The 17,484-nt window shown below is 28.0% G+C and overlaps 1 protein-coding gene across 2 annotated transcripts in view; it reads left to right on the top strand.

Annotated features, from left to right (window-relative positions):
- The window catches only part of LOC100208304 (forkhead box protein J3), a 31,470-nt gene extending 16,426 nt beyond the window's left edge, over positions 1–15,044 (top strand). The window contains exons 2-6 of one of the 2 annotated variants that reach the window (XM_065799922.1): positions 3,005–3,079; positions 12,950–13,042; positions 13,145–13,547; positions 13,645–14,370; positions 14,413–14,642. In XM_065799922.1, coding sequence (XP_065655994.1) covers positions 3,005–3,079; positions 12,950–13,042; positions 13,145–13,547; positions 13,645–14,370; positions 14,413–14,510 — 1,395 coding nt within the window. In that variant the 3' untranslated portion in view covers positions 14,511–14,642. Of the gene's footprint in view, positions 1–3,004; positions 3,080–12,949; positions 13,043–13,144; positions 13,548–13,644 lie in introns of both variants that reach the window. The other variant, XM_065799921.1, reaches the window with a different exon arrangement.
- Positions 15,045–17,484: the final 2,440 nt, after the last annotated feature.

Here is a 17,484-nt window from a genome sequence, read left to right as displayed (position 1 = left end):
GGAACACTATATTTAAGTGACAAAAGGAACACTATATTTAAGTGACAAAAGGAACACTATATTTAAGTGACAAAAGGAACACTATATTTAAGTGACAAAAGGAACACTATATTTAAGTGACAAAAGGAACACTATATTTAAGTGACAAAAGGAACACTATATTTAAGTGACAAAAGGAACACTATATTTAAGTGACAAAAGGAACACTATATTTAAGTGACAAAAGGAACACTATATTTAAGTGACAAAAGGAACACTATATTTAAGTGACAAAAGGAACACTATATTTAAGTGACAAAAGGAACACTATATTTAAGTGACAAAAGGAACACTATATTTAAGTGACAAAAGGAACACTATATTTAAGTGACAAAAGGAACACTATATTTAAGTGACAAAAGGAACACTATATTTAAGTGACAAAAGAAACACTATATTTAAGTGACAAAAGGAACACTATATTTAAGTGACAAAAGGAACACTATATTTAAGTGACAAAAGGAACACTATATTTAAGTGACAAAAGGAACACTATATTTAAGTGACAAAAGGAACACTATATTTAAGTGACAAAAGGAACACTATATTTAAGTGACAAAAGGAACACTATATTTAAGTGACAAAAGAAACACTATATTTAAGTGACAAAAGGAACACTATATTTAAGTGACAAAAGGAACACTATATTTAAGTGACAAAAGGAACACTATATTTAAGTGACAAAAGGAACACTATATTTAAATTCGAAATAAAATAGTTAAAATAAAAACAAACAAAAAATTTTGTTTTTTTTCAAATTCTAATAAAATATTTGAAATTAAACAAGCGTTTTATTTAAATTCTGGACAATTTAAATTCAAAAACAACAACAGCAAAACAAACGTTTTATTTAAATTCTAAATAAAATATTTAAAAGGAAAGTGGAAATAAACTTTTAATTTACATTCCTTATAAAGTCATTATAAATTAAGTGGATGTTCTATTTAAATTCTAAATATGAATCTTATTTTAAGTTACAAAAAAAAGATGTCAAAATCTTTTTAAATAAAAAAGTTTTTGTGCAATAATTAATAGTAAAAGTTCAAAACTAAATTGAAGTCATGACATGTTTTTATAATTTTACAAAATTAGGTTAGGTGTCACTTATATAGTTGAAAACTAGTCATTGGAGTGGCACCTAAATGTAGGGCCAGCTTGCCATTGGATTGTTTTATTTTGTTGATTTTAAATATTAATAGTTTAATGTTTATTTTGTTAATGATTGTTTTGAGGTTGGTAGATTAATTTTGAGATTTTTGGAAAAACACCTATATAGCACAAAATTTATATGGTTAAATGAAACTATTTTTAAATTTTATTCAATCATATAAGGTTATCTCAATTCTTAGTTTATCGTTTATTTTGGAATTTTTTATTTGACCTTTTGGAAGTTGATAGATGAATTTTGAGTTGTATTCTGAATTTTGTAAAGCCTCCATAGGGTGGAAGGAAATTTTAAAAAACATTTTTATTTTGTGACCTGACAGATAATTTTGATGCAATAGTTCTGCGGATCCCTTTTATAATGTTAGGTGGGTTAATGAAAACGGATATAATTTAAATGATTATCAGGTTTATAATATGATTGAAAAACTTGTTGCTCAGATTTATTGTTTCATTAAAATAACTGACAATTTTAATATGAAGATAACTGACAATTTTAAGATGGAGATAACTGACGACTTAAGATAGAGATAACTGACAACTTAAGATGGAGATAACTGACAACTTAAGATAGAGATAACTGACAATTTTAAGATGGAGATAACTAACAATTTTAAGGTGGAGATGCTCAGATTTAACTAAGATGATTATTGATAAAAATTACATTAATATAATTGATAATTTTATGATGAGATAAGTAGTTTGTTTGTCTATTTCTTGACATAAAACGCTTTTTGATTATCTCTATTTCTTCGAAAATTGCAAGCTTTTTGTCGTAATGTAATTTAAAATTCTCATTACTGTAATACTGAAAACCTTTTAAAAGTATCTAGTGTTATTTGTGTACAAAAAGTTTAATTTTCAACTTATCATTTGTTTTAAATAAAATAATACTTTGCTAGTTCTTTTTATCTTCTTTTTTTTTTCAATGTTAATTCAACTCCCCAAGGCTGAGAAGGCCACTATAGTGGAAGAGGAGGGTACTATAGTTATGGTTACAACTCTCTCTCAACTCTATAACTCCGAAACACCAACTTTGATGAACAAGTGCTATGAGTAGAAACGAGTTGACCGCAGTAATACCAGGGATGTAGTGGGGATCAAACTCGGAAGTTCTTGCTTATGAGGCGAGCACTCTACCAACTACACCACTACTGCATAAAACTACCACAACACCACTACTGCATGCTTGATAACTCAAACATTCATTAAAATGAACTATTTTCTTTGTTCTTTAAAGGTTTGAATTTTCAGGAGGATACTATATATATATATATATATATATATATATATATATATATATATATATATATATATATATATATATATATATATATATATATATATATATATATATATATATTTCCTTCATCTTAAAATTGTCAGTTATCTCTATCTTAAGTCGTCAGTTATCTCCATCTTAAAATTATCAGTTATCTTCATCTTAAAATTATATATATATATATATATATATATATATATATATATATATATATATATATATATATATTCACACAAATACATATACATATATAATTTTGGTTTTCATTAATAGTTAATAATCTTAATTTGAGTTATTAGTAGAAGATGATCTTAATTTAAATAAATAATTACTTAGATTAGGAGATCTTTTTTTAAGTTAGCAAGATAGTTTAGAAAACACTTAAGTTTAAATGAAATTTTCTTTAATGTTGTAGTTTAAACTCAGTTCAACTTAACTAAAAATTATTTGCAAAAGTCTTTATGTTTTTATTGTTTGTAATTTTTTTTAATTTTAATTTATGACAAATATTTTGTTTAGAATTCAATACGTCATAATCTTTCTTTAAACCGATGTTTTCAAAAAGTACCTAGAACTAAGGAAGATCCCGGGAAGGTAAAGCTTTAAAATGTGGTTTAATTTTTTTTTAATAGTTATTACATTTGTTATATATAAAGCAAATCATTTTTTCCTCAGAAAAACTTGTGAAAAACTTACAAAAATATCCAATTTGGCATGTACTTTTTTGGGGGCATTTCAAAAAAGTTAAACTAGGAACACAAATTTTTAGGCATTTTGTAAGTTGTTAAATATCAAAGAATATTTGTATTTGGTCTATCCAAATATTTTAAACCATACCTAAAAAAAGTAATTTATCTGACTCATTCTCTAATTTCTTTATACATTTTTTAACATGCACTCCTTCTGTTTGCATAAAATAATTCAGAACTGTTACTATCAATACCATTAAAATTGAGGGTCTATCTTTAATTGGAGCACGGTTAACCTTAACTATATTTGGTTTTTTGAATTGTGTTCAATGGTTTGAAAGAGTATAGTTTACTTATCATTATGTATATAGTCCACCAAATCAAAAAACTCCTATTAATTATGGCAATTTTTTCGTGCCTTTTTAAACTATTACAACCATCTTTAATCCGCCATGTTTTCTGCCACAGATTTAATCCCAAAAGACAATCATAGAACAAATTTTGTTTTTAAAAATGTTGAGCATCAGAAAATTCTATCCTCAGACTATTAGACTATTTTAAATCATCAAAAGAACAGAGAAAAAGTATGCCTTTTCTGTGATCAAAAATGTCAGATGAAAATGAACAGCCAAAGCCACATTATTTTTAAATTTCGAAGCTGTTTTTTGGATTATAACATTGCTGATAACTGATATCCTAATGGATTGTTGATTGGTCCAAGGTATACTTAATGATTTTTAACTAAATAAATATTTATAAATATTTTAAAATTTTAATTTAAAAAAACCTTTGTAACCTTTTTAACAATGTAAAATTGTTGAAAATGTTTTTCCATTAGTAGTTTTGTAACTTGTTTAGATGTCAAGGAACAAATGGCTTCTCGCGTTATTAAAGAAAAGTTATGTAGTGAAAGTGGTGACATCATTTTGTTGAAGACAGGAGGTAGTAAACTAAAATTATCTATTGGATCTTGGAATATTACAAAAACAACCAATTTTACTTACAAAAATCTTCTTTGTATTCAGAATTCTCTTTCCTTAAGTAATCATCAAATAATAAAACTTGTTAATATGATAAGGTAAAATCATAATACTAATGCAAATTTAATTCTACACAATGAAATGATGCAGTTTTTGTAGCAAAATTTATTTTAAAAAATTAATAATTACAGAGTTGTTGGAAAAAAAACACGAAAGACTGTAGAACATGGACTAAAAAGCTGTGTCTCTGATTTGGATAGTTATCTTCTCTCACTATTTACCAAGAAAATATTTTATTTGAATTTAAAAACAAAGATAAAACTTTAAAATATATGAATATTACAGTTGCATACTGCAATGATGTAACTTTTTTTGTTAAACTACTCCTGGATCTTAAATGTGTAGATTCTAAAAATCAGTTGTTGAAAATTGCTGTTGACAGGAAAGTGGTTTTGTTAAATTTTGCCTAAATATAATTGATTTCAATGAAATTTTTGAAAATTACGGAAAAGTTGACGTAGATTATCTTAAAACAAAACCCACAACAGCTTTCAGATCATCATATAAAAATGGTCTTACAAAAAAATTCAAAGGTTCATCAGTAAATGCTTCGTTTCTTCTTCTAATATCTCAAGAGATCCCAGAAAGATATTTCAACATTAAAATATTATTTGAAAAGCTAAATCTTGAAAAAGTTGAGCACATTGAATATGCGACATAAAACTTAGTCAAGTTCTGACAGGGATATCTCCAAGTAGCAATTATAAATTTTCTTGACAGCTTTTAAAATGCTGTCTGCACAGCATTTTAAGAATTGTATTAATCCTGTGTTAGTACATGGGAACTCTTCTGAATTTATCATAGACAGACTTGTTTTACCGGAGCTTTATATAATGGAGAGAACAGTTAACCATGTAATTGATAACATGGAGCAGATTTGGCTGGAAATGAATATGAATGAGATTTATGAACAGTTTTGGATCTGGACTTAATGAAAGCTTTCAAACTAATATCAAATATTTAAAGCTATAAAAATTGATGTTGGAACATGGTATTACTTTACCACCAAAATTTCATGTTCAATCATTTAACAAATGATTGAACATGAAATTTCAAATATTTCAACAAACCTTAAAGGGGTTCCCAAACCTCCGAGACATGTTGTGTTCATTATTAAAGAGAATGATTTTAAAAAAATGTTTGGGCTTAATTTTTTTGATTAAAACAAAAGAATAAATAAATACCAAGAAAAAACTAACTTTTTTATTTTAGTCAAAGGATGCCTTCTCCTTTATGGTAGGCCTAAAAGTCAGCATAATATGCTCCGCAATCTACAGACTTGATAATTTATTCAAGCGTGTTTTATTCCAATGAATTTTAGTACATGGCGTAATTGACTTTTTTGTTTGTTTACATAATCTAGGTACGTGTGTAAAAATTTCAAATTATTTTTAAATCTATATATTATATAGCATTAATAAGAGCTTTAAATTAGTATTACAATGGAAATTCTACAAAAAGTTATGCCCATTTAAGTAACAAAATTTCATTATAAGGATTGCTTAAGAAAACTCCAACCAACATGAGAAATTTGCATTCGGCTCTTGGTACTTTTGTAATGATAACTTCTATTTTTAAATTGCGCGTTATTTTGTTTTTTTTTTTAATTTTAATTTAACACAGCTTTAACAAAAAATAAATATTGTTTATTTAAATAAAAAAATTATTTTTAATGACAAATAAAAAATTTTATGATAAAAATTTATAAATTATTATATTCATTACAAAATTAGCGCATATATGTTCGCTATTTATTAGAAACATTATTTTACAAATATAGGCTTTTATATTAAATATAGGCTTTTATATTAAATGAATAAATACATATTACCATAGCACAATCATTTTAAATAGAAAAGCCATATGTCCTGGAAAATAAATATGTAACTTATTACTGCATATGCTAATCTATAAGAATAATCTTACCATTTTAATGTTTACTTGTTAAAAATTAGCATTCATGGAAGCATAAGTCTAACTTTCAGCTTTCATGCTGAGAAAACCTTGCAATTATAAAATGTATTAGACTTTTTGAATTACTGAAAAAACCCAATAAAAAAAATTGAAAAGGAATTTAAGTTCTAAGTTAAAAAAAATCAAAATAACTTCTGATTTATAACACATTGTGCCCTTAAAACAGAAACACCAACCGAACCAAATAAAAACTTCTATGTTTGTTACCTGAAATAGAATAGATGTGATATATAAAAACAACAAAAAAAGAAACACTGATTCCAGGGTATACTGATTGATTTAAATTACTTAACACTGACATCTCAACATCCATGCAGGCAAAGATCTAGTATTTTGAGTAGAAACAGTATGTCAGGAGCTAAGTAATTAGCATAAGTCAAATAGTAAATGAGCTTTGGTTTCCCATAGCACATTGCAACCAAGTCAACCCTGGTTGTTAAATGTCTGTAACAAACCCGACTACCTGAAATAAGATCTGACATAAACAAATAATGAATGAAAGAATTAGAAGAAAACAAGAAACTTACCATCTGTAAATGAAATCTATTAATGAAACTAAATAAATTACATTATTATCTAAAATAACATATATCTTATTAAAATTATATTACGCACTATTTTTTTTAATGATATGACCATATTACCACTTATGATGTCTGCGGATAGTTAATATTTGCCCAGCTCATACTCTACAGCATCATCATCCTCAATCTCATTTGGTTTCCAATAAGAAACTATATATATAGCACTGTTTCTCTTTTTAACACTAAGAAGTCTGCCATAGTTTACATCCTAGCCTGATATTACACCTAGCTCACCCATCATAGCCAGTGCGTTCACCAATTTTTTGGAGATGTGGCACACTATTTGTAGAAACTTGGCACACAAGCATGTCATAGATAAGCAACCTAATATCTGCTGAGTAGATTTTTTCATTTTTGGTGGCTGTTTTTACTTGATGCATTTGCTCCACCTTCTCTTGTAAAACCAGTATTTCATTTTTCAGCACAAGAATTACAACATTTTTGTCAGCAAGTTGTTGGTATAACATAACAAGTTGATGATATAACAACTTTATGATAAGAGAACTTGTTTTCAATGAATTTTAGATGTTGTTTCAAACAATAAATTTTGTTTTGAATTTTTTTTAACTTGAATTTGCCTAATCTTTTAACTCTCTTAAATCCTCTTAATGCTTTCTTTTCATAAAATAATTTTTTTTCTGGGGCTCAACTGATCCCATCTCAATTTAAATAGTAGTGGTTTCTGAGAAGTGGTCATTAAAGTAGGACCAGGTAAAGAAGATAATTGGTGATCACTATTTAACAATTTAATAAAACAGTGTTGCGTTGAGAAGATAATGATGAAGAACCCGAAACAGTGTTAATTGAGTTCGCTGTTGACTGCAAGGATTGTGTTGTAGCTAAAGTTGTTATTTGGCATGCAAAAACCATGTTGCAGATATCAATGAAAAGGTTTGAACTTTTCAAAAAATTGCGTGCATATAACTTGGATGTATTCACTAGATGCACAATCTGGTTTTGACAAATTTTGAAGTTAAAAAGCTTATTGACTAGTTCTTCAGTATTTTTAAATGATTCGCTGTTGGTTGCGAATATATACAAAACATATCCATTCAATGTTTAATTGAGCAGGCAATGCAAAGTTACAAGCTAAATAACTTTTACCATAAAATAAACGCCTACTCTTTTTGGGGCTCATGATTCACTTAAATAAAACAGCTATAATCATTCACTTAAATAAAACAGCTATAATCATTCACTTAAATAAAACAGCTTTAATCATTCACTTAAATAAAACAGCTATAATCATTCACTTAAATAAAACAGCTATAATCATTCACTTAAATAAAACAGCTATAATCACTCACTTAAATAAAACAGCTATAATCATTCACTTAGCTACTAATCATAACCACTATATAAAAAAATTGCTTAAATGCACATAAAAAAATAACTATTTGAAATATTTAACATACATTAAAAGTATGTTGTTAAGTATGTTGTTAATAATTTCTACTTGATAAGTTCATAAAGTAACCTATGTGGTAATAGGTTCATAAAATAACATGTACCAATTAAGTGGACATTTGAATAATATATTTCAAATGTATGTACATTAAAAGTATATTATTAATAATCTTCACTTAACTAGTTTAAAAGCCTTTTCTACTAGTATTATTGGTATAAATATACACATTATTATTAAATGACTTATACCAATTTCCACTTAATTTATAAAGTTAACTTATCATAAGGTAACTTTATAAATTAGATGGAAATTGGTATTAATGCTAGCAAAAAAAAGTTCTATTTTTTTAACAAACTATTATTGCATTACTTTAAAGAAATTTATGTAAACACTCACCATTTTTTTTTTAAATGAAAAGTCAATAATACTAAATGCTCATAACCGTGACACATGCACCCCCCGAGCCGCCATAAAAAACATAATATTGGGTACCTCCAGTGAGTGCAAAAATAGAATAGAAGCAAAAGTGCAATTATTTTTATTTGAAACTTAGCATTTATGTAGAAAATAGATGTAAAAAATTAAATGAACATATAGGAGAGAACCTTAATGAATGGGACAGTTTTCGTAAAATGCATTTTTTGAGGTTGATAAATTTGTTTAAAAATTACTTTGAAAATAGTTTGATAACTGTTAACTCTCGTACTATGATAAACAAAAACAAAAAAATTGATTCCGCATATGGGTATTGGTAAAAGAGAGTTTTATTGGACCATGGCAATTGTCCCATTCATTAAGAACTACTCATTGAATGGGACTAAAAAAATTATTGAATGGGACAAATCTAAAAAATTAATAAAGAAGAGAGGTCCTAAGTAAGTTTCAAGGCAGTCAAGCAGTAAGGGTAGTTTCTACCATTAGGGAACCCGAAAAAGCTATAAACATAGCAGAGTGTCTGCATATATTGACAAAACTAAAATAATTTTATTAAAAAATATATGTATATTAAAATTGGCTTTAATTAATTTAGTAAAACAAAAAGGGTTGTTTAAATGCTTGGATATAGTTCCCAGTATTGACACATTTCCAATAGGGAAATGAGTCATTGCCTGCAGCATCCCTATGCTAAATTATAAATTATAAATAAGTAAACAACTTTATAAAGTATCTAGTTTACTTTCAAAAAACTCAATAACAAAGCATATTAGATATTTAAAAAAATCATTTTATTTATGTTTAACCAAAATACAAAAATCAACAATTATTGCTTGTTGCAAAGTAGATAAAATAAAAACCAATAAATCAAAGAAAGTGTAGAAGATATTAACAGTCAACTTCACATAGTTCGCATTCATAATAACGCTTCTTGCTGTTATTATTACAATTACCACATATCCACCATTGACAAGTAAAACACTGAATCCAAGCAGGCCCAAAGAAATTTTTCCAGTTGCATTTGCTTATTTTACAAGTATTTTGTTGTTGTTGGTTTACGGGTGCATTTTTTACAGATGACACAATTAAAAAATCTGCATCAGAGTTTTCTGTTTCTTTCACTCTTTTGAGGTCAATTTTTTTTTTTTTTAGATTTTGTGTGTTAATCTTACCAGTTTCAAAAATTTTCATCTTATTTACTGTCTTTTCTGGAGTTTTAGTTAATATAGTACTTTTACCCTGCTGTCTTCTTTTTTTAGAATCTTTTCTTGGGGGTGCTTTAGGGTACGGATGAATGGTTTCTGGACTAACTATTTTGACTGATGATTCTGAAGAATCAACTTGTTTATTTTTTTCATATGATTGTTGATTATCTGGTTGTTTATTTTCTGGTTGCTCGACAGGAAGTGGTCTGTCACTAACACTAGATGATATGAAATCATTTTCCCCAAATATTTGTCTATTAAGTGGATAGATCCCACATTTAGAAAACACACTGCAAGCATTTTTTATTGTGAACGACATATTATATGCTGTGCATGCTAGCTGAGGTAAATTATATATGTTAATAATTCTCCCTGGATTGGAGGCCAACCATTCATTCTGAGCCAATCTAAAATAAGATTTAAAAGGACCAAACACCGAAACATCCAAAGGCTGCAATCTATGACTGCAGTGTGGTGGAAATGTTAATAAAATCAAGGAGTTTTCTTTTGCAAATGTTATTGTTTCAAATGAAATGTGGCTTTCGTGGTTATCCATTAATAACAGCACTGGATGATCCACAGATGGCTTAGCATGGGAAACAAAGCGCTTCATTGCAACTAAAAAGTTCTCACTTGTCATCCAACTGCTTTTGTTACACAGCCCTAAACTTCCTGTTGGGGCTCCGCTTATCATAAAATCCTTGTAGTTTACTCTCAGAAATATAAAGACAGGTGGAACTGTATTACCCATAGCATTCACAAAAGCTAACATTGTCACCAATGAACCTCTTTCTGCTGAAACAGTTTGTGAAACCCTCTTAGTTCCACGAGTTGAATTAATCTTTAGAGGATCTGTTACTGTTAATAATCCTGTCTCATCTGCGTTAAAAATACATTCTGGTTTAAATTTATATTTTAATTGAACTTCTAAGAAGGTATTAAAAAACATTGACACTGTATGTTCACTAAAGGCAGTTGCACGAGCAAGACTAACTTTTTCTGGCTTACGTAGTGATAATTTTGGATGTTGTATCAAAAAACTTTCCAACCATTGCTTTCCTGCCATTTTATTTTGGTGCCATGACTCTGGAATACTGTTAGAGTTTAATGCAATTCCGTACTTGTAGGCTAACTGCCTAGTTTGTAATTTAGTTAAACCATAGCACATATTTGAAGACGTATGCAAATAATCATGCATGAAATATTTTTCTATTTCCAATGTTTACAATGTGTTTATAGTCTGGCAGCTTTTGACATCTTGCCATTTTAACAGCTCTTCCTACTGCAGATTTTGATAAACTATACATTTCAGCTGCATCTCGTATGGACATACCCGTAAGAACACTTTTGACTGCATCTTCAACATCTAAAGAGTTTTTACGTATTAATTTTGTGTTTGGTTTCATCTAAAATAAAATTTGAAACTTCACAAAAAACCAAATATATGCAATATGCAAATATTTAAATACAAACATGAAATATATAATTAAAATACACACAGATATACTCACACATATATATGTATGTATATGTATGATACATATACATACATATAGTATATGATATACATACATATATATATGTGTGTGAGTGTGTGCGTGCGCGCGTGTGTGTGTGTGTGTGTGTGTGTGTGTGTGTGTGTGTGTGTGTGTGTGTGTGTGTGTGTAAATAGATATACATAAATGTATATAAATACAATAACTACAAAACAAGAATTATAAGTGTATATATATATATATATATATATATATATATATATATATATATATATATATATATGTATGTATGTATGTATGTATATATATAATATTCGCCATCTTTTTAATACTCTGTTATCAACAACATATCTAATTAAACATTTATACATATTTATACATATTATAAATATTATACATCAACAAATCTAATTAAATATTTAAAATTAATTTCATTTAATAAACTATTGATCGACTCAACTTTAAAGAATACTAAAGAAAAGATTTTAATAGAGATTTAGTTTCCTCTTAAACTATGAACACAATACTGAATTTTAGCTGTGTGACCATAACTAAGTTGCCGAAATATATTTTTCTGCTTTTTTCACATCAGGTCGTTTGGAAAAGTCCCATTCAATAATCAATACTTTGTCCCATTCAATAGGCTTCCCACTATATCCACAAATGACAGGGCAGGCTAAAAATAGAAATACCTAACCGCAAATGCTTTACAAATTTAAAAAGTAGAGACATTTGGGTGTTTAAAAATGAAGTTGCATTTTCCATAACTTTAGTAATCGCTGCAAAATCAGACACAGAAAATTGTTTTTAAAAATTACTTATTGTTCTTCAAAACACAATAACATCCAATGCCATTATGTTTAGACCATAATAGAAATAAAGATTTGGTCTGTTGAATGGTTGTGTCAAACACTTCGTACCACAAAAGTTTGGATAGCCAACTGTAGATGCTTCTATGCAAATTTCATTTTGTCCCATTCAATAATTGTCCCATTCATTAAGGTTCTCCCCTACAAAAATAAATCAACATGCCTTCGATATCAATACACTTTCAATAATTTTATTGGAATTAAAATTTTCGTTCCACAACAGGAACGAAATTTTTAATTCCAATAAAATTATTGAAAATGTTAGAACTGCAAAAAAACAACAACAGCCATATAACAATTTTTAAACCTACTTTTAAAATAAAGTCTAAGTTGGTATAAGGTTCTAAAAAATACAAGTAAAAAAACGCATCCTTACGAAATCTACGCCAAGCACACTGAAAAAGTGTCACAGATTTTTACTTTAAATCTGTGCTGTAAAAGCCAGATATGCACATACCTACATAATCGATCTATTGCGCAAACAAAAAATCAATGACGTCATGTACTGAAACTCTTGAAACATGCTTGAATAAATTATTTTTTTTCTTTTTTAATCTTTTCTGTAAAATAAATTTGTTTTTTCATTTGACCCTATTTTACTCTAGTTTAAAAATAATTTTAAATTTAAATTTTTTTATTTAACACAGCTCATCCCTTTGCTTCTTCATTTTAAACATTTCAAATTATCCCATTGCTGTTTCATTTGTTAGATATATCTAAAATTCTATCTACATGAATTTATTATTTTTTTATTTTATTTTTAGGGATCTTATTGGGCAATTGATCCTAATCCACAACCAGATGAATTTTATAATGGTAGACAGCAAAGACTCCCAAAAAAACATGAAAGGGAAAGGGTATTTTATTTTATTATTAAAAATTGTGTGAAAATTTTTTTGTTTGTGTTTTAATAGTTGAATTTTTTTATTTTCTCTTTTTTTTTTTTTTTTTTTTTGTAGAAGTGTTCACCTTATCGTAAAGAATCTTGTTCTCCTAATCAATGTGCACCAATAAAGTCTCCTCAATCTGTTTCTCCTCAACCGAGATCTCCATTGTCTAATATTTCTTCACCATCTATTCAGAGTCCATCAACAGAAACATGTATTGGTTCTTTTTCGCCTCATAGCAACTTTACTTCAAATCCTCCCGAGATTTGTTTAAGTAATACGGATGGTATCGTTGTTGAACAAAAGCGAAATTGCCCCCTTGATAATCGAGATTTTGCTGAACATTTTAATCTCGATGATTTATCAGCTTCATTTAAGAGTTTATACAAATCTGTTTTTAATCAAACAAATAATTTTAACAACCGAGTTCGCCAAAATGTGTCAACAAATCCATCTCTTACAGTTTCTTCAAATGGTATTTTTTTTTATTTTACAACAGTTTACTTTTTTATTAGTTTTAAAATTTTAGTTTTTTATATTTTAGTTTTTTATGTTATAAATTTGAACATTAGGAAGCCATTTATCTGCGTTCTCCACTGATCTGCAATCTTCAAACTCTCTTCAACCAACAATTGTACCTCATTCAACTTGTAATATGACTGATAAAGATATTTTGGAAACTATGGAAACACTGATGTCAAGTATGAATTCTGGTAATTGGAATAATATAATGCCTGATCAATTTTATGGTTTGATTGACAGCCTCCAAGGTGTTCCAGGATTAGACCAGCATGATATTGATCAACTAGAATTTTCTTACTCCAGTTATCTTAAATTTCAAGGTGCATTTGAAAGTGGCAATAGTAATTTACAACATAGTTTGCCACAATCTGCACAGTTTTCTCATCGAGTTGACTCTGATGTATTAAACTCATGTCATAGTCCATACCAAAGATCACAATCACCTCATCAAACTTCATACAATCAACAGCCACAACTTTGTTCTACACAACTTTCACAGTATTCTAAACCTTTAAGTCCGCACAGATCATATGCTAGTCCATCTCCTTTAAATTCTGGTTCCACTGTTTATGCAAGTAATATTACGTGTAATCCAAGCTTTCCTCAAAATTCATCTTTACATAAAAATGATGTTCTGCAACCTGCTGTTTTTATGAATACATTGCAAACTCCTGATGTTAGTTTAACAAACTTTGGAAACATTAACGAAAACTTAATACAACGTAATTCTAATGATATGCCAGATAATACGAGACTGAAATTCATTCACTCTCAACCTTCTACAGATAATACGAGACTGAAATTCATTCACTCTCAACCTTCTACAGATTTTTCGAAACCCAAAATATACTCTTATAGACACAATTTTCCTATTGACGACGACGATGAAGAATTCGATTGGTCGTTACTTGAATAAATCTCAATTTCTGTCATTATCCATGTTTTTTTAAACTTTTTAAAGAAAACTCAAAATTTTTTGGTACCTTTTTTTTTTTAATTTTGTATTTTTTCTATAACTTTCTCTCATTACCCAATTTTTTTTCTATACACTTAGTTTTTTAAATCATAAATCTAATATGTCCTGTTTATATAAATAAGAAAAATAGTGTGTAAGAAATAAGGAAGAAATTTAAAATTGTAAGAAATAATGTGAATGCGGAATAGTAAACTATTAAAAAAATAATGATAGTAAGTTGTTGAATTTTTTTTTCATGATTTTCAATCATGAAAAAAATATCAATTGATCACATGATGAAATCTTTCTTTTTTTATATATATATATAATGGTTATCAACATGAATAAAAAACTGTTGGAAAATTTATTTAAGGTTAAAATATTTTTTTAAAAGATTTAAAATCAGTATTTATGAGTTATTTATTATTGTAGTATTTTAGGTTGGCTTGTAAATGTTATTTTCATGGTTTTTATTTATTGCAATTTTCTCTCGTATTTTTTATGTGTTTTTTTGCTACGGATCATATTTCGTACCTATTCCTCTTGAAAAGAAAACTTATTAAAACTATAAATCGAAAAAAAATACCTATTAAATTTAGTGAATCAATTTTGAGTTTTACGCCTTTTTACGCTCTCTATTATTTTATCTTGATTTTTTAAACTAAAGAATTTGGTTAGCTTAAAATAATTTTCCCCAATTAACAACAGCTAACTGTAATCATGCTTTGAACATAGTTTTTTAAACTTTTAACAACTATATAGGTTAGTAAGGTACTGCTTGATTAAAAAAAAAGACCGAAAGTAATAAGACACCAGGCTCTGTGAGTACGATGGATGGTAAATAATTGAAATAAACTTGCCGCTTACGTTCTCTATGGAATATTTGCTACATTTTATTGTTACTAAGGTGCCTCGGGAAAACTTAAACGGTCTTATCACAGAGCACCGCAGAAGAGTATTTAACTAGGAAGTTCGCGTCTCTTTTACCAATGTCGCTTATCCAAAGTCAGTATCAAACATTGTTTCTGAGCCAGAATTCTTTCCAACGCGCCTTGGCTGCTTACTTGAGATTTTTATGTTTTTATCAGCGGAATTAAAGAAAGTCTTTAATGTAGGTTTATCACGGCGTTGATTTTTGCCCGAAAAACTTTCAACACGAATTGTTCGCGCGGCCATTACAACTAAATGTCGTTTAGACTGGAATATTTTTACGTTTGGTTCAGCCTACACTGAAATATATGCAGTTAAGTAACCAAAGTTCATGGCTCAATTGGTCAAAAGTTGAATGTTTTAATGTGATAATATGTTAAAATATAAGTTATATTTTATGTTCATGGAAGAATATATGTATTTTTACACATTCTTCGTATTATTTTAATCATGATAAATAAGTCTACGAAAAGATGCTCGATAAACCACTATGTTACCTCTTTTATACACATAGTTTTAAATTTAAAACTGATACTTGCATTATTATCTTTCTTTTTAGCTAAAGGTTTTGAAAGATAACATATATCTCAAAATATCGTTTGTTTTGTTGTTTTTTTGTAAAAATTGACATTTTTGATTTTCAATAGTGTTGTGACCAAAACTAAAAATCGTAACTAACTAAACTAAAAAAACCGTAACTAAAACTAGCCGACTAACTTTTTAGCTTAACTAAAACTAGTCGACTAACTTTTTAGTTAACTAAAATTAGTCGACCAAGTTTTTTGTTAACTAAAATTAGTCAACTAACTTCTTAGTTAATTAAAATTACCCGACTAATTTTTTAGTATAACTAAAATTAGTCAATTAATGTTTTAGTTAACTAAAGTTAGTCGACTAACTTTTTAATCTAACTAAAAATAGTCGACTATTTTTTTAGCTAATTCAAATTAGTCGACTAAATTTTTAGTCTAATTAATACTAGCATGGGTGCCGATAGCTTTTACGTCGCCTGGGACAGAAAACCAGATCGGCGCCCCTATTTCTCAAAATTTTCCTATATTTTCAGTGAAGGACCTTTTTATTTTTTAGGTACCTTCTTTTTCTTTGGCTCCCCTTAGACATCTGCCGCCTTGGACAAACTGTCCCTTTCGCCAAACTTATTCTTTTTAGTAATTTATTTTATATATTAATAATATATAAAATATATAATTAATATATCGATAAATATATAATATATTTAATACATTAATAATATATTTTTAGCAATATTTAGGGCCGCCGAGAGGAGGATGGGGGGGGGGGTAGAAAGGGACAGTTTGTCGCATGATCATTGTACCGCAAAATACCGCAAAAATAAAAAAATATCAAAACACTTTTTTTTCGGTTCCCGAAATTTAACGAGATGCCGGCGTGAAGAAGTGGGGTGGCTGGTTGTGAAGGGGTGTGACACCCTATCAATTAACTTTTATTTCATTTAGTTGGCAAATTTGACTTTTTAAGATAAGTCAGTCAGGAAATATAGACCTTTCATACCAGCTGGTCAGTAAATTATAAAAAGTGAGGACTTTTATTTTCTTTTCCAGTCAGCAACAATTTTATTGGCGCTCTTGACGTGATACCAACTTGCGCCGGCCGTGTAAGCTACAGAGGTGGTTACAACCATTTTAAAAATGAAATATCTTTAAAAATGCAATTTATTAAAAAATAAATTATTTAAGTTGGCTTTAAAATTATATAAACTCCGTAATTATGACTATTTCACAAAAATATTTTTTATAAATCTTGTTATGCATTAGTTGTAAAGAGGTTAGATCTCCAAGTATTTATTCATTTGCTTTTACGAATTGCTGTAAGTTACAATTTACAGTTGTAATTTACTAAAGCACGTGAATTTAAAGGTTTGCTTTTCAGAGTTTTTCAGGTTTTTCAAGAGAAATAGTTTTCAATTTATTATTAAACTTTATGTAATAAAAAATATAATTATATGAAACAAATTTATAAAAAA

The sequence above is a fragment of the Hydra vulgaris genome, chromosome 06, assembly GCF_038396675.1.
Source record: "Hydra vulgaris chromosome 06, alternate assembly HydraT2T_AEP".
In the NCBI taxonomy this organism is placed as follows: Eukaryota; Metazoa; Cnidaria; class Hydrozoa; order Anthoathecata; family Hydridae; genus Hydra; species Hydra vulgaris.
The sequence above is the reverse complement of the archived record's forward strand: the minus strand, read 5'-3'. Positions and strand labels throughout refer to the sequence as shown.